Source organism: Jaculus jaculus, chromosome 13, assembly GCF_020740685.1.
Source record: "Jaculus jaculus isolate mJacJac1 chromosome 13, mJacJac1.mat.Y.cur, whole genome shotgun sequence".
Classification (NCBI taxonomy): Eukaryota; Metazoa; Chordata; class Mammalia; order Rodentia; family Dipodidae; genus Jaculus; species Jaculus jaculus.
Window position 1 is genome coordinate 15,389,048 of NC_059114.1, and position 18,408 is coordinate 15,407,455.

General features: G+C 45.7%; 1 protein-coding gene and 1 pseudogene across 1 annotated transcript; one reads left to right on the forward strand and one right to left on the reverse strand.

Annotated features, from left to right (window-relative positions):
- Positions 1-446: 446 nt before the first annotated feature.
- On the reverse strand, positions 447-4,147 carry LOC101605726 (cytochrome c oxidase subunit 6A1, mitochondrial). Its single transcript, XM_012950033.2, has 3 exons — positions 3,845-4,147; positions 3,619-3,761; positions 447-707 (listed from the first exon to the last, which is right to left on the reverse strand). The coding sequence occupies exons 1-3, from the start codon at positions 3,957-3,959 to the stop codon at positions 624-626; spliced, it is 342 nt and encodes a 113-aa protein (XP_012805487.2). The 5' UTR covers positions 3,960-4,147; the 3' UTR covers positions 447-623.
- A 13,936-nt stretch (positions 4,148-18,083) lies between these two features.
- Positions 18,084-18,177, forward strand: LOC123454340 (annotated as a pseudogene).
- The last annotated feature ends 231 nt before the right edge of the window (positions 18,178-18,408 follow it).

The window sequence follows — 18,408 nt, forward strand, 5'->3', positions numbered from 1 at the left end:
GGCCTCAAACTCCTGTTCCTCTTACCTCTGCCTCCCTAGTCTGGGGTTACAGGCGTGAGCTCCCACATGTGGCAGAGAAATGAGCCAACCTGAAGGTAAGAACTGGAGTCTGGAGTGCAGCAAGAGAGAGCTGACATCACAGGTGACCTGGACTGACCAGCCCAGGCTCTGCACTTGTCTCAGGCACTCCTACAGTATAAACCACAGCCTCTGCTGCCCATCTATTGGGAGACTCTACTTTGACAGGCAAGTACTGCTCCATGTCCCTGGCCCCTTGGCTGTACCAGTACCAAGCACAGGAAACCAAGGAGCCTGTTGTGAACAGTATTCAGAAGGCTAGATTTGACCTGGCACACTGCCAATAGCAGCCATAGACCTTCACTGCAGAAACAGAAATAACACCAATAGTAATTTCTAAGGAAAAAACATTCAGATCATAAGCAATCTAAGTTTAAGTTGTTTATTTAAGCCACCTCCTTGCACAGGCAAAGGGATGGGAGATCAGTATAATGGTCATCATTTGATACAAGGAAAGGTCCCATACACTTTTCTGGTCCATGTGCAGAGGAATGGTCCAAACCGTGCTGTGATTCCTGCTGCCTGGGTGATGGTCCGGGTTGTCTTCACTCATCTTCATAGCCAGTCGGAAGTGGATTCACATGAGGGTTATGGAAGAAGGAATGGTTACCATCTCCCCAAGGAAAAGGCTGTGAAGATGTCAGTTACACAAATCAGATATTAGTTCAGAAAGAACACCACTATGAACTGTTTAAAACAGGGGTGACATAATTCATAAAATCAGAATGGACATTAGCCCTTGCACTACTGGAACATTTCAACTTTTCCATAACGTAAGGGTACTTTTATAACTAGTAGGAAGTCCCCTAAAATAGATGATAGAAAAGGCTAGCAAAAAAAAAAGGAAAGGAAAAAAGGCTAGCTCAAGTTGGTTACTTGCAAGCCTCCCCTAGTAACTAATATATCCAGTGCTGAGATTATGAACATGTAATCCTCAAATCACCTGTATCAGAATGGGAGTGGTGAGCTGGACGTGGTGGTGCATGAATCTCAACCCAGCACTCAGGAGAGTGAGGTAGGAGGGTCACCATGAGTTCAAGGCTAGCCTGTGCTACAGACTGAATTCCAGGTCAGCCTCAGGACCTATGTAAGCCAGATGCATAAGGAAGCACATGTGTCTAGAACTCCTTTACAGCAGCTGGAGATCCTGGTGCACCCATTCTCTTATATCTGACTCTTTCTCAAATAATTTATTTAAATCCCTTAAATATATATGTGTGTGTATATATTAAAAGATAACAATAAATAAAAAGCTGGAAGATGTGGCAGGCTTCTGTAACCCCATCATGCTCACCCTGACACCGAGGATGTGATGGCACATGGAGACAGGGGAATTTCCCAGCTTGAGGCAAGCCCAGCAAAGGAGATTCAGAACAAGAACCCCGTCTTAAATGACGTGGACAGGCAAGGGCCAAACCAAAAATTGTCCTCTGACCTTGACACACACACATGCACCACAGCACACATGCCTGGACTCACATGAACACACACACAATAAACGAAGATTTTCAGACTCCCTTGCAGACTTTAAAAAAAAAAGTTTCTTGACTAGGAAACTGTAATCTATACTCCATCCTTGTGCCCACTAGCTTTATGGCCGAAAGGATGCATTGTTTTGGGACAAGGTCTTTCTATGTAGTCCTGGCTTCTCTGAAACTCAGTATGTAGACTACCAGGCTGGCCTTAAACTTGCAGTGATCCTCCTGTCTCTGCCTCCAGAGTGCTGAGATTAGAGTCTTGAGCCACTATGCACAACCCTACATGCACCTTTGAAAAGCACTGCTCCAGGGCAGTGGCTCTCAACCTGCGGTCATTTGAGCTTGTGCAGATGTGAAGGCCCAGTACACATGCATAAAGAGGCCTGAGGATGCTGGGCGTGATGGCACATGCCTTTAATCTCATGGCTCGGAAGGCAGAGGTAGAATCACCTTGAGTTCAAGGGCCACCCTGAGACTACATAGTGAATTCGAGGTCAGCCTGTACTAGAGTGAGACCCTACCTCAAAAAACAAAAAAAAAAAACAACAAAGTTGGGTGTTCCTCTGCATTGCTAACCTACCTGTTTGTCTTTGAGGCAGAATCTCTTACTGATTCTGGAGTTTGTCCTTCCCAGCGATTCGTGGTCTCTGCTCCCTTAAGTTCTGGGGTTACAGGTATGCATAGCCATGCCCAGCTGTTTAAGTGGATGTTGGGGGAATTGAACTCAGGTGGTCTTAGGTCCCCTCAGGTACTGGTGCTCTTAATGGTGTGAGCCATTGTTCCATCTCTCAATTTTTATTTTTCACTTTTGAAAGGATTTCATTGAGCCCAAGATGACATCAATTTTACCATGTACCTTAGGATGACTATAAACTCTTGCTCCACTTCCAATTGCTGGGATTACAGGCCTGAGCTACCAACCTGGCTCTCAGGGGGCCATGGAACTATTGGGGGTATCTACTGCCATCTAGTGGCAAAAGGTCAAAGACCCTATCAAATACCTTCTAATGAACTGGCAAGCCAACAAGACTTACCCAGCCCCAAGTGAGGCCCTAACTTGAAAAAAACAACCCCCCCCCAAATCGTTGCTGTTTGGTTGAACAAGGATGGAAGTTCAAATTTAGGTTATTTTTTAAAAAAAATTTATTTGTGGAGGGTATTACCATGGGATTATTTTTTATAATCGTGGAAAATGTTACTAAAAATTGAGGGAAAAAAAATTTATTTGCAAGGACAGTAAGAGGCAGAGAGAGAGAGAATGGGTATGCCAGGGCCTTAGCCACTGCAAACGAATTTCAGAAGCATGTGCCACTGTGTATCTGGCCTAATGTGGGTACTGGGGAACTGAACTTGGGTTTCTAGAAATTGCAGGCAAGCACCAACCACTGAGCCATCTCTCTAGCCCTAGGTTAAGTTTCTATGAGGTCAGTAGAAATAAATTAAGGACCAGGAAGACACTTTTGTTAAAAATAAAGCATTCTAATTAGTAAAAGCGCTTGCCTGCAAAGACTAAGGACCCAGGTGACTCATATATGTGGAAGGTTTGCAGTGGCCAGAGGCCCTGGTGTGCCCAGTCTCTAATAAGTGAATAAACATAAAATAAATAAATAAAGCATGCAATGACGAACAAATGACTATAATTATGTGCAAGAACAGCGAAAGGAGAGTAGTTCGGCGCTGGTGGGAGACAGAAACTGGGTGTCTATTTATACAGTCAGTACTTCTCAGATAACCCTAAACCTAAACCGACGAATCACCTTCAGAGCTTGTCATTCTAAAAGGGTTCCCCAAACTTCCAAGCTTTATGCACGGGACAGCTCTTATCAGCACTGCACGGGAAGACCGGTGAGTGTCAATGAATCGGAGGAAAGAAAAACCGATGGGCACTTATCAAGTATGACCTTGAAGAAGAAAACAGATGCACGACCCCGCCCCCTCCAAAGTCAAGCCAAAACGAGAGCAAATAAAATGTTTCGATCGCGAGGAGTCAATGACGGGCAGCTCCAGCAATAGCCGCCAGGATCTGAAGCAGGGCACCGGGGAGGAAGGTCACCCAGCATACCTTGGTCCTGATGCGGAGATGCGGGTAGGCGACGAACTCGGGTCTCTCGTGCTCGCCGTGTTTGGACTTCAGGAAGACATTGAGCATGCTCACTGCCACCCCGGGAAGCGCCACGAAGTAGGTGAGGGCCCTCCACATGCGAGCTGCGGGCAACCACGACCTTGAGTCCGCGGGCTGTTCCCTTCCCCTCCCCGAGACCACCGCCAAGGTCACCCTCACCCGGTACCTGAGCCCTCCTCGCCGTGGGCACCACTCGACATGGGCCGACCCCGCTGTGGGAGCGACCGGCCCAGCTGCCGCAACACCCGGGACGCCGACGCAGCCACCGCCGCCACCACCATCTTGGACCCAAGACCACAGTACGCACCGGAAGCGGAAGTAGGGCCGCGCTGGAGGGGGGACGGTAGGGCGGGACGACAACCTCAAAAACAACAACAAAAAAAACCCACGAAAATTTCTGTTGGGCGACGCCTTGTCTGACGCCTTTGCAGGAACTGGGGAGCCTGCGCACACTATCACGCGACCTTGTCCCAGACAAAAAGTCCTCGGAGCGGCCGAGCTGGAAAGAGCATGCGCAGTGCACCTGCCCTCGTTTCCCCCCCCCCCCCGCGCACGCGCACATCCACGCCCTCCTACGGAGCGCGCCGAGGACAGACCTAGCGACCTGCGCTCCTGCAGGATGCGGCCGCCTCCCTCTTCGCGCCGTGTTGCGGTCCCAGGGCAGCATCTGGAGATGCCAGATCTTATGCAAAATGCCAGTCGCGTTCATCGCCGTCTTTTTATTTTATTTATTATTTACTTGTGTTTTGGTTTAGAGGGTCTCGCTCTACTGGGTTCTGGGGAATCAAAACTGGGCCCTTTGGCTTCGCTGGCAAGTACCTTAACGGCAAAACCATCTCTCCAGCCCGTCTGCCAAGTTTTTTTTTTTTTTTTTTTTTTTTAAGTATTTTTATTTATTTATTTATTTGAGAGCGACAGACACAGAGAGAAAGACAGATAGAGGGAGAGAGAGAGTGGGCGTGTCAGGGCTTCTAGCCTCTTTAAACGAACTCCAGATGCGTGCGCCCCCTTGTGCATCTGGCTAACGTGGGACCTGGGGAACCGAGCCTCGAACCGGGGTCCTTAGGCTTCACAGGCAAGCGCTTAACCGCTAAGCCATCTCTCCAGCCCCCGTCTGCCAAGTTTTTAAATAATTTTTTTAAAAAGTGCGGCTGGGCGTAGTGGCGCACGCCTTTAATCCTTTAATCCCAGCACTTGGGGAGGTAGAGGTAGGAGGATCGCCGAGAGTTCGAGGCCAGCCTGAGACTACATAGTGACTTCCAGGTCAGCCTGGGCTAGCGTGAGACCCTACCTAAGGGGCGGGGGGGAATCACCTACTCCATTTAACAATGTTGAGGGAAAAGGTGACCTTAAAGTACATCTGGATTCCCCCTAAGAGTCCTTGTTCTTCAAATTAAGAACGCTTGTTCCGGGTATGGTGCACACTCCTTTAATTCCATCATTCGGGAGGGCGAGGTTAAGGAGATTGCTGTGCTGTGAGTTCGAAATCAGCCTGGAACTACAGAGTGAGTTCCAGGTGAGCCTGGGCTAGAATGAGACCCTGCTTCAAAAAAAATAAAAAAATTCCTGGTAAGGTCAAGCATGGTAGCTTACGCCTGTAATGTCAGCACATGAAGTGTGAGAATTCCTGGTGATGTTGGGCATGGTGACTAAACACCTCTAATGTTGGCAAATGGAGTCTGAGGCAGGGGCATTGTCTCAAGTTCAAGACCAGTCTGGGCTGTATAATGTGTTCCTGTCCAGGCTGAGCTACAACGTCTCAAAAGGCAAGGGGAGGCTGGAGAGATGGCTTAGCGGTTAAACGCTTGCCTGTGAAGTCTAAGGACCCCGGTTCGAGGCTTGGTTCCCCAGGTCCCACGTTAGCCAGATGCACAAGGGGGCGCACGCATCTGGAGTTCATTTGCAGTGGCTGGAGGCCCTGGCATGCCCATTCTCTCTCTCTCTGTCTCTCTCTCTCTGCCTGTCTCTCTCAAATAAATAAATAAAAAAATAAAAAAAAAAAAAGGCAAGGGGAGGTGAGACCTGAGTATGTAGCTCAGAAGGTAGAGTATTTGCCCAGTATGTACAAAGCACTGGGTTCATTCCCCAGCGTTGCATGAAACTGGCAAGGGGTGGCTCATTCCTGTAATCTCAGCATTAAGAAGATAGGGGTAGGAGGAGAAAGAGTTTAAAGTTAATTTTGGCTACATAGTGAGCTCAAAGCCAGCCTGGACTATATGAGACCCTGCTGATATCCCAAAAAGAGAATCATCAAGTTGGGTCTTGTGGCGCATGCCTTTAACTCCAGCACTTGGAAACAGAGCTAGGAGGATCACTGTGAGTTTGAGGCCACCCTGATACTGCACAGTGAACTCTAGGTCAACCTGGGCTAGAGTGAGACTCTACCTGAAGAAAAAAAAGAAAGAAAGAAAGAAAGAAAGAAAAGAGAGCTGGAGAGACAGCTTAGTGGTTAAGGTGCTTGCCTGAGAAGCTAAAGAACACAGGTTCAATTCTCCAAGACCCACATAAACCAGATGCACAAGTAGCACATGCATCTGGAGTTCATTTGCAGTGGCTGGAGCCCTGGTGTGTCCATTCTTTCTATCTGCCTCTGTCTCTCTCTAATAAATAAACAAATATAAAAATATTTTTAAAAATCCAGGCATGATGGAACACGCCTGTAATCCCAGCATTTGGGAAGCAAAGGTAGGAGGAACACTGTGAGATCAAGGCCACCCTGAGACTACACAGTGAATTCCAGGTCAGCCTGAGCTAGAGTGAGACCCTACCTTGAAAAACAAACAAAGAGAGAGAGAGAGAGAAAGGAAGGAAGGAAGGAGGGAAGGAAGGAAGGAAGGAAAAAAGACAGGCTGGAGAGATGGTTTAGCACTTAAGGTGCTTGCCTGCAAAGCCTAAGTACCCAAGTTTGATTCCCCAGGAAACCATGTAAGCCAGCTGCACAAGGTGGCACACGCATCTCAGTTCCTTGGCAGTGGATGAAGGCCCTGGCATACTATTCTATCTGTCTCTTTCTCTCTCTCTCTCTCAAATAAATACAGTATTAAAAATTTTTTTTAAAGCTGGGTGTGGTAGCGCATGCTTTTAATCCCAGCACTCGGGAGGCAGAGGTAGGAGGATTGCCTTGAGTTTGAGGCCACCCTGAGAATACATAGTGAATTCCAGGTCAGCCTGAGCTAGAGTGAGACCCTACCTAAAAAAAGGAAAAAAAAAAAAAAAAAAAAAGGAAAGGAAAGGAAAGGAAAAGAAAAGAAAAGAAAAGAAGTGTATTTTGTGGATCATGCTATTTGCATTTTTGGACAGCAGAAATTCAAAGACAAAGGGAGTGGCAGCGTTGGGAAGCCAATGGGAAAGGAACTGAACCCAGTTCTGTCTCACCCCCAAATTGTAGTTCCCATCTGTCCAGGAAGGCCAAGTCCTCCATCTTGAGAGAGTGCTGGATCTTTCATTTGAGCCAGGACTGGCAGGCCAAGGCAGATGGAGCACAAGTCCTGCTCGGGATACAGAGAAGAAAATTTTGCATAAAGCTAGCCTCAGCGGAAGGAGGGAGAAGCTCAGCTACTCAGTGTTCTCGGGTTTCTCAGATGACAATGACTGTCCACAGCAGGCACAAAACAGGGAGAGCCTGAGGCCAAAGTCATCGCTGTCCACAGAGAAATGGCCTGGGATCAGGGCCATTTATGGGAGAGTGACCCTTTTTCTCAGCTTTCTCGAGGCACCTGGCTCTGCATTCTGAATGACCAGTCCTAAGAGGAGGTCTAGGGCTATTTGGGAACCCCCTAGGACAGTGCCTTAGGAGAAAAACCCTGCTCTGGGGACAGGCTTTCTAGTCTGTTTTGGCTGCTGAGACCCTAACACTTTTATCTCCTGCCCCTCTTCTACCTTCTTTTCAGACCTGAGTCCTGCTTCTTATTCAGCTGTTAGAAATTTGAATTTCTTTAATCCCAATGCTTGGGAGGCAGAGGTAGGAAGATCACTGTGAGTTCAAGGCCAGCCTGGGACTACATAGTGAATTACAGGTCAGCCTAGGCTAGAGTGCGACCTTACTACAAAAACAAAAAACAAACAAACAAAAAAAAACCTAAAAAAAAAAAAAAGCGAGAGCAAGAGAGAGAGAGAGAGAGAAAGGGAGAGAATCATCAGCCAAGGGGTGTGTTGAGGCCTCACGGAGGGACCTCTGGAAGGGAACAAACTCAGGGATCAGGAAATCCTGAGCTCCGATCTCTGGCTGCTACCAGGGTTGCTTCCTCTTCTCTCTAGTGGGAATGCAGCATTCATCCATCCCCTCTACAAATATTTAAATTTCATTTTATTTTATTTATTTGCAAGGGAAGAGAGAGAGAGAAAGAAAGAATGAGTGCGCACCAGGGCCTTTAGCCCCTGCAAATGAGTTCCAGATGCATATTCCACATTGTGCATTTGGCTTTCATGGGTACTGGGGAATCAAACTCGAGTTGTTTGACTTTGCAGGCAAGTGCCTTAACTGCTAAGCCATTTCTCCAGCTCTCTGCAAATACTTATTAAAGGGCAGGGGAGAAGGATCAGTCAGTAGAGCGCTTGATGTGCAAACATGAGGACCTGAGTTCGGATCCCCAGCAACCACTTACATGCAGGGCATGGTGGTGTGCACCTTCATCCCAGCACTCAGGAGGCAGAGGTAGGAGGATCTCTGTGAGTTTGAGGCCAGCCTGAGACTACATAGTGAGTTCCAGGTCAGCCTGGGCTACAGGGAGACCCTACCTCAAAAATTAAAAATAAATAAATAAATAAAATACCTTTCCAAACCAGGTATGATGGTGCACACTTGTTATCCCAACACTAGGGAGGCTGAGGCAGGAAGAGGATCTGGAGTTCGAGGTCACAGCCTGGGCTATATAGGTAGTTTGAAGCAAGCCTAGGATAAACAGAGAGATCCTGTCGCAAAATAATAATAATTTTTTACAAATTCTGGGCTGGGAAGAAGCTATAGATTATGGTTAGAAAAATTTCAGTGCCAAGGGTGGGATACCTTCCAGCAATTCATTGGTCAAGGAGACCCCTGATGTCTCAAAGACGTTAGAGGTTATTGCCAAGGCTCTTGGTTGCCAATAAGAACTAGATGGTAAAGGGCTGGAGAGATGGTTTAGCGTTTAATTAAGTGCTTGCCTGTGAAGGCTAAGACCCTGGTTCAAGGCTTAATTCCCCAGGACCCACGTTAGCCAGATGCCTAAGGGGGCACACACATCTGGAGTTCATTTGCAGTGGCTAGAGACCCTGGTGTGTCCGTTCTCTCTGTCTTCCTCTTTCTCTCTCTGTCATTCTCAAATAAATAAATAAAAATAAACAATAAAAAAATATAAAAAAACAACTAGATGGTAAAACCCTATTGCTGAAGACTTTACATGCTTGGACTGCAGGTCACAGAGAAATTAAGCTGGAGCTGAGCTGGACGCCTCCTCCCTATTAACTAGCTGTCAGGAGGGTGGAAAGAGCTATGTGGCTTCTGGGAAGAGAAAAGTTATCAATGGTCTTAACCAGCAGTGGACCCTGCAAGCTCTGTGGCTGGCCAACCAGGCGAAATGTACCAGATGATGGCAATGGTGACATGTCTGTTTTGAGGAAGCCAACTGCTTTCTGATTGGACTTGAGGCCTGCTCCACAAGAAGGACTGCCTGGTACTGAATACCTAATCAAGGTGGCACACTCCTTTAATCCCAGCACTTGGGAGGCAGAGGTAGGAGAATCACTGTGAATTCAAGGTCACCCTGAGACTACATAGTAAATTCAGGTCAGCCTGAGCTAGAGTGAAACCCTACCTCAAAAAACAAAACAAAACAAAAAGCCTATGGCTGGGGAGGTCAACAGCCCTAGGGGGGAAATTACTACGGTTGTCTGGCTAAATGGATATATTATGCCCACCGAACTGCCATCTAAATACTTAATGTATGTATGTATGTATATGTATATATATGTATTATACACACACACAGATATATATATACATACATATATATATGCATATATACATATACATATACATATACATATACATATACATATACATATATATATATATATAGTTGTTTGTTTTTCTTTTTCAAGGTAGGGTCTCACTCTAGCCCAGGCTGACCTGGAATTCACTATGTAGACTCGGTGACCCTAAACTTACAGAGATCCTCCTACCTCTGCCTCCCGAGTGCTGTGATTAAAGGTGTGCACCACCATGCCCCCGGCTTTATGCCCATATCTTAATTCTAACCTCACTTTTGATTAGAAAACCTTCTCTTTTCAGATGGTAGGGACCACAAGGTGACTCAAAAGTCACCCTAGTGCTGAGAAGTGACAGTGAAGAGCTCAACACTGAGACATCTCTATCTCTGTCTTTAAGTCATCTTTGGTTTGGTCTGGGTTTGGACCCAGGGTCTTAGTCCGTGGCCCAGCCTAGACTGGGACCCATGATATAGTCCAGACTGGCCTGGAACTCAAGGAACTTCTCATGCCTCAGCCTCCATACCTGGTTTTGTTTGTTTGAGACAGGGCCTCACTATGTAGTCCAGATTGATTGTACTGCAACTCAAAATCCTCCTGCCTCAGCCTCCAGAGTGCTGGGGTCATATGTGTGTGCCACCCCTCTTGCCTAGCCTTAAGAGCCATCTTCTCAGCGGGGCCTTCCCTGAGCATCCTGAAGTGATGCAGCCCCTCCCCACCCTGATACTCTATCCGCTTCACTGGGGCCTTATCCATCTCCACGGCACTTACCACCATCTGTTGTATTAAATATTCATGGGATTAGCGTTTGCCTTTCTCCAGAAAATGCCATGGGGGGGAGGGACTCAGGTTGGATACTGGTGTGACCGAAGCACTTGGCACATGATGGGCACTCACTGGTCTTGTGAGGCAGATACTGTTCTTCAGATAATGAAAGTGAGACTCAGAGACATAGAAAATCACCCAAAATTACACAGCCTCGAACAAGTGGTGAACCCAGGTAGGTTAAGGACTCTGATCTTTATACATATATATTGGTTTTTCAAGGTAGGGTCTCACTCTAGCTCAGGCTGACCTGGAATTAACTATGTAGTCTCAGGGTGGCCTTGAACTCATGGTGGTCCTCCTACCTCTGCCTCTCATGTGCTGGGATTAAAGACATGTACCACCACGCCAGGCAAATTTCCTAATTTTTTTGAAGATTTTATTTTTATTTATTTATTACAGTCAGAGGGAGAGAGAGAGTGAGAATGGGAGTGCCAGGGCTTCTAGCCACTGCAAACAGACTCCAGACACATGCACCACTATGTGTATCAGGCTTACCTGGGATCTGGAGAATCAAGCCTGGCTCCTTAGGCTTCGCAGGCATGCACCTTAATTGCTAAGCCATCTGTCCAACCCAAATTTCCTTTTTTTGTTGTTTTTTTGAGGTAGGGCCTCACTCTAGTCCAGGCTGACCTGGAATACGCTATGTATTCTCAGGGTGGCCTCAAACTCACGGCGATCCTCCTACCTCTGCCTCCCAAGTGCTGGGATTAAAGGCGTGCACTACTATGCCTGGCTTAATTTTTAAAATGTATGTATGTATTTGTGCATGCCAAGATCTCTTACTGCTGCAGACATGCCTGTCTGACTTTGTATAGGTGGTTGGTAAATTGAATCTGGGCCATCTCCTCAACTGATTTTTTTTTTTAAGGTTTTCTATTTGGTCTTTTGTGTTTTGTTTTTTAATTTGTTTCTTTTATTTATTTGAGAGAGAGATAATGGGCATGCCAGGGCCTGAAGCCATTGCAAACGAACTCCAGACGCTTGCACCACCTTGTGTTTCTGGCTTATATGGGTCCTAGGGAATTGAACCTGGGCCCTTGGGCCTTGCAGGCGAGTGCCTTAACTGCTAAGCCATCTCTCCAGCCTCCCACTTTTTTTTTTTTTTTTTTTTCGATGTAGGGTCTCACTCTAGCTCAGGCTGACCTAAAGAATTCACTATATAATATAGTTTCAGGCAGGCCTCCAATTCACAGCAATCTTCCTACCTCTGTTTCCTGAGTGCTAAGATTGAAGGCATGTCCTACCATACCTGGCAATTTTTTTCTTTTTTCAAAATAGTGTCTCACTGTAGCCCATACTGACATGGAATTCACCATGTAGTCTCAGGGTGGCCTTGAATTCACAGAGATCCTCCTACTTCAACCTCCCAAGTGCTGAGACAAGTTTGCACATTTAACCACCATGAAATACTGCTTTTCGCCAGGTGTGGTGCTGCATACCTTTAACCCTAGTACTTGGGAGGCTGGGCATCTTGAGGCTGAAGAAGGAGGATTACTATGAGTTTGAGGCCAGTCTGGGATACATAATGAGTTCAAGGCCAACCTGAACTATATAGAGAGACTGTCTAAAAAAAAAAAAAAAAAAAAGCTAAACTAACAAATAAACAACAACAAAAAAAAGGAAAGTGAACTGGCTTGGTGGCACACACTTTTAGTCACAGCACTCACTTAGGAGGCAGAGGTAGAGTTACAGTGAGTTCAAGGCCAACCTGGGATTATGTAGTGAATTCCAGGTCAGTCTGGACTAGATCTAAACCCTGCCTTGAAAAACCAAAATAATAATAACAATATGAAAGTTGAATAGTTAACTAGCTAAGTTAAGTATGGTGGCACATGCCTATGATCCCAGCACTTGGAAGGCTTAGGCAGGAGGATTGCTTGAACCCAGAACTTCAAGGCCAGCCCCCAAAACACAGCTATACCCTCTAAAACAAAAACATGATTAACTATTGACATTCTCATGACTGGCTTCCTATAGGAGATAGCATCTAATTCTCTCTCCCTCTCTATTACATACATGTGCACACACATTGCAGAAATAGGAGTTGGGGAAGTTTGGATGGGAGTGAGATGAGAAGAGTTTTCTAGGTAGATAGCAATAGATAGGAAGGATGTGGGCATTAAATCTGGAACGGGCAGCTCTGTAGTTACCGCCCAACCCACTGCCACTTGCATGCATTTGCTAGATTCTAGCCAGGCATGGTGGCACACACCTTTAATTTCAGTACTCTGGAGGCTGAGGTAGGAGGATCACTGAGTTCAAGGCCAGCCTAAGACTAATTCTAGGGCAGCATGAGATAGAACAAGACCCTAACTCAAACAATAAAATAAAACAAAATAATTCTTTCTAAAACCCTGCTCCAAAGTATGTCTCAAGGGTGAAGGTCTGAGGGAGGCGTAAGGACTGAACTTTTCAGGGTTTGCTGAATTAAGATCTAACCAAAGGGCTGGGGCTATGCATGAGCACTGAGAAAAAAGTGGGGGCGGTAGTACTGGGAAGCTGTGGTTTTAATTAAGAATATGAGACCCCTGACTCTGCAGTACCCCTCGAGAAAGGTTTTTTTTTTTTTTTTTTTTTTTTTTTTTGCTGGGTATGGCTCACTTTGATCCTGGCTGACTTGGAGTTCACTAATATAGTCTCAAACTGGCCTTGAATTTTCAATGCTTCTCCTACCTCTGCTTCCTGGGTGAGTGCTGGGATTAAAGGTGTGTGCCACCATGCTGGCCTGCTGAGCCTTGTGTTTTTTGTTTTTTGTTTTTTTTTTGAGGTGGGGTCTCACTGTAGTCCAGGCTGACCTGGAATTCATTCTGTAGTCTCAGGGTTGCCTCGAACTCGTCATGGTGGTCCTCCTACCTCAGGCTCCCAAGTGCTGGGATTAAAGGTGTCCGCTGCTATGCCTGGTTTATCCTTGTGTTTTCAAATCTTGCGACCCCTACCCTTCCTACCAGGAGGTCCTAGGGCAATCAACTCATTTGACCTCCATGAGCCTGCCTTCTTTCAGGAGTCTAACAGCTGCCAAGTCTGGGGGGATGTGGTGAACTTACTTGTGATAGATGAGGCTGGCTGTAGGAATACACAGTAAAGTGTAGCTATTGCTTGTATCTACAGTTTGCCCCTCCCCCCACACCCCCTGCCCTCCCAAACCTCTCCCTAACTAGACCATCAGCTTTTGGAGGCACCTCAGGCATCATCTACCTCTATACCTCAGTACAACTTGGGACTCAAATATTTTTGTCCTACTTCTGTGTGAGTAGGAAGAACACTCAGTAGCAGAGGCCAGTAAGCTAGAAAAGAGATATAAAGGGAAGAGAAAGGAAGGGAGGGGGGTACTTAATAGGATGGTATTGTATATATGTAAGTAGAAGAATAGATTTATGGGGGTGAAAAGGTCCAAGTGAGGTCAGGGGAGGAGATTATAAATAAATCATATGGAAATCTTTTTTAGACAATGGGACACTCAGGAGCAGTAGATTGTTGCTAGAAAAATTTCAGCGCCAGAGGTGGGATATCTTCCAGTGAGTTGTTGGCCAGGGAGGTCCCTGATGCCCCCAAAATGTTATAGGCCATTGCCGAGGCCCTTGGTTTCCCACCAGGTATAGATGGTAAGACCCTACTGCTGAAGACTCCTCATACTTAGGCTACAAGGCCACTGAGAAATTCTGCTGGAACTGAGCTGATAACCTCCTCCATGTAGACCAGCTGATATAAAGCTGAAAGAACCCATTCTGCATGCAGTTCAATGGGAGAAAGAGAAAACACCAGTGAAGATACTCAACAGTGGATACTGCAAACCTTATATTTGGCCAAGTAGGCCAAATGAGCCAATGGGTGCAATAGTGGCATGTCTATCATGGTGGAAATCAACTGCCCTCTAACTGGACTGGAGGCCCGCTCCATGGGAGGGAATACTTCCCTGATACTGAAAACTTAAAACAGGGGTAGACATGAGCCCTAGGGGTGTAACGTCTTCTGCTGTCTGGCTAAATGTATTACTATGCGTATCAAACTGCCCAGTAAGCACTTCTCTTAATGCTCATACCCATATATTAATGCTACTCTCACTTTTGGTAGAGAACCTTCTCTTTTCAGATGGCAGTGACCTTGGGATGACTCAGAAGGCATCATGGTGCTGGAAAGAAGTGACCAAAGTGCTCAGTACTGCACTATCTCTATCACACCTTCCAAGGCTCAGGGTCTATTGTGGAAGAGGTGGCAGAAAGGATGTAAGAGCCAAAGGAAGGGTAGGACTCTTTGCAACGTGCTCCCCCAAACACATAATGGCCTGGATATCTATGACCTCACAGTGCCTGACACTGCCTACACAAGACCATCATAATAGGAGGAAAAGATGATGACATCAAAATAAAAGAGAGACTGATTGACATGGGGAGAATGGAGTTGCAAAGGGGAAAGTGAGGAGGGAGGGTATTACCATGGGGTTTTTTTTTTTTTTTTAATAATCATGGAAGTTGTTAATAAAAAAACTTTTTGAAAAGAAAAAAAAATATTTTTGTCCTAGGGAGATGGCTTAGTGGCTAAGGCACTTGCCTGTGAAGCCTACTGACCCGTATTCAATTTCCCAGTACCCGTGAAAAGCCAGATGCACAAAGTGGCACGTGTCTGGAGTTTGTTTGCAGTGGCTAGAGGCTCTGGCATGCTCATTTTATCCCTCTCTCCCTCTCTCCCCTCTGCTTGCAAACAAACAAACAAATACATAAATAATTAAGTTTGCTTGCAATTGTTACTTAGGTTCATACACTTATTCACACCCAAGGCTTTGCTCAGACTGGCCTTCTGGGTGGAAATGCATGTCTCGTGTCGCTCCATTCCTCACCTCTGCCCTTCCCTGTCCGGTGTGCAGGTCTCTCACCTCCCACAGCCTTTCCTGGTTATCCCCTACCCTCTGGTCCCCCAGTGATGTTTAAACTCACTGTACCAAGACTATTCTATTTCTTCATTTCGACTCTGAGCTCCCGAGGTTACTGCTTTTCTCCAGTTCTTAATTTTCCCCTGGCCCCCAAGGCTGGCACGGAGCGGGTCTAACAAATGGCTAGGAACTCACATCCTCATAAGAAGCTAGATCTAAACCCTGGCTCTGCTGTTCTCGTTGAGTACATTGCTTCATCTTTCTGTGCCTCAAGTTTCCTCTGCAAAATGAGAAAAATAATTGTATCCATTATTAGAATTTGTTTGTTGTTGCTGTTTTTCCAGGTAGGGTGCTGGGATTAAAGGTGTGCACCACCATACCCAGCTTCTACTGTTCGACCTCTGCCTCCTGAATGCTGGGATTAAAGGCATGCCCCACCATACTGGGTTTATTATTACTTTTAGTTTGTTTGATTTTTTTTTTTTTTTTTTTGAGGTAGGGTTTCTCTCTAGCCCAGGCTGACCTGGAATTCACTATGTTGTCTCAGGGTGGCCTCGAATTCACAGTGATCCTCCTACCTCTGCCTCCCAAGTGCTGCTGGGATTAAAGGTGTGCAGCACTATGCCACGCTTATTATTATTATGTTATTGAGAGACAATCTCCCTCTGTAGCCCAGCCTGGTTTAGAATTTACTATGTACTCAAAGCTAGCTTCTAATTTGTGGTGATCCTCCTGCCTCAGGCTCCTGAATGCTGGTATTACAGATGTAAGCCACCATTGTTATAACAATTGTTATTATTATCATCACTGTTATTGTGAAACAAGATTTTCCTGTATTGCTTAGTCTGAACTTGAATTCCTGGGCTTTGGTGAGGTAGGGTCTCACACTGTAGCTCAGGCTAAGCTACAATTCACTATGTAGTCTCAGGGTGGCTTCAAACTCAATAGCAATCCTCCTACCTCTGCCTCCCAAGTGTTGAGATTAAAGACATGAGCCACCACGCCCAGCAAGAACCACATATTATTACTAATCATGCAGTGTTACATCAGGCGAACACAAAGTGAACGCATGTTATGTGCAAACAGGGTATACTGAAATGCATTGCATTGGTTTGTCCCACATTGTACTTCAACAACATTCAAAAACACAAAGACATGGGACTGGAGAGATGGCTTAGCAGTTAAGGTGCTTGCCTACAGCCTGGTATTTGGCCAGCCAGGCCAAATGAGCCAACGGGTGCAATAGTGGCACATCTGACATGGTGGAAACCAACTACCCTCTAATTGTGCTGGAGGCCCGCTCCATGTGAGGGAATACATCCCTGATACTGAAAACTTAAAACAGGGGTAGTCATGAGTCCTAGGGGTGTAACGTCTGCTGCTGCCTGGCTAAATGTATATACTATGCTTATCAAACTGTCCAGTAAGCACTTCTCTTTAATGTTCATACCCATATATTAATGCTACTCTTACTTCTGTTAGAGAATCTTGTCTTTTCAGATGGCATTGACCTTCGGATGACTTAGAAGGCACCATGGTGCTGAGAAGAAGTGATAGAGGAGTGCTCAGTACTACAACATCTCTATCACACTTTCTAAGGCTCAGGGTACATTGTGGAAGAGGTGGCAAAAAGAATGTAAGAGGGGCTGGAGAGATGGCTTAGTGGTTAAGTGCTTGCCTGTGAAGCCTAAGGACCCCAGTTCGACGCTCGGTTCCCCAGGTCCCACGTTAGCCAGATGCACAAGGGGGCGCACACATCTGGAGTTCGTTTGTAGAGGCTGGAAGCCCTGGCGCACCCATTCTCTCTCTCCCTCTATCTGTTTTTCTCTCTGTGTCTGTCGCTCTCAAATAAATAAATAAAAGAATGTAAGAGCCAAAGGAAGGGTAGGACTCCTTACAACGTGCTCCCCCCGACACAAAATGGCCTGATATCCATGACCTCACAGTGCCCGACACTACCTACACAAGACCATCATAAGAGGAGGAAAAGACCATGACATCAAAATAAAAGAGAGGGCTGAAGAGATGGCTCAGCAGTTAAGCCCTTGCCTGTGAAGCCTAAGGACCTGGTTCAAGGCTGGATTCCTCAGGCCCACGTTAGCCAGATGTACAAGGTGGGCGCATGTATCTGGAGTTCGTTTGCAGTGGCTGGAGGCCCTGGCGTGCCCATTCTCTCTCTCTCTGCCTCTTTCTATCTTTGTCTGTTGCTGTCAAATAAATAAATAAATAAAAATATAAACAAAAAAAAATAAAAGAGAGACTGATTGAGATGGGGAGGGGATATGATGGAGAATGGAATTTCAATACAGAAAGTGGGGGGCAGGAGGGCATTGCCATGGGATATTTTTTATAATCATGGAAGTTGTTAATAAAATTTGAAAAAATAATTGCAAAACAAAAAGAAAAGATGCTTGCCTATAAAGCCTAAGGACCTAGGTGTGATTCCTCAGTACTTTTGTAAAGCCAGATGTACAAGGTGGTACATGTATGTGGCATTTGCTTGCTGGAGGCCCTGAGTGCCGATTCTATCTGTCTCTCTCTCTCTCTCAAATAAGTAAATAAATAAATAAATAAATTTTATATAGCAAGATGTGTAGCTACCCATGGTAGCACAAGCCTTTAGTCCCAGCACTTGGGAGACAGAGGTAGGAGGATCTAGCCTGAGCTAGAGCAAGACTCTACCTTAAACAACAACAACAAAAACAAAAACAAAAAAAAAAAAAAGGAAAAATATAGCAAGATGTCCTTGCTTTAGCAGCATATATACCAAAACTGGAATGATACAGAAAAGAGTAATATAGCCCCTGCACATGCAAATTCATGAAGCACTCCATGTTTTTAATGTATATTAAATAATTTTTTTTTAGTGTTTTTTGTTTGTATTTTCAAGGTAGGGTCTTGCTCTAGTACAGGCTGATCTGGAATTCACTATATAGTCTCAGGCTGGCCTCGAACTCACGGTGATCCTCCTACTTTTGCCTCCCGAATGCTGGGATTAAAGGCGTGCACCAGCATGCATGGCTCAAAATTTTTATATATATATTTTTAAATTATTTATTTATTTATTTGAG

Excerpts from the sequence above, each read along its gene's own strand:
- LOC101605726 (XM_012950033.2), bottom strand. The coding sequence starts at position 3,959 with ATGGTGGTGGCGGCGGTGGCTGCGTCGGCGTCCCGGGTGTTGCGGCAG. Across the intron at positions 3,762-3,844 it reads CCACGGCGAGGAGGGCTCAG|CTCGCATGTGGAGGGCCCTC; the intron begins GTACCGGGTGAG and ends GGTTGCCCGCAG. Across the intron at positions 708-3,618 it reads ATCTCCGCATCAGGACCAAG|CCTTTTCCTTGGGGAGATGG; the intron begins GTATGCTGGGTG and ends ACATCTTCACAG.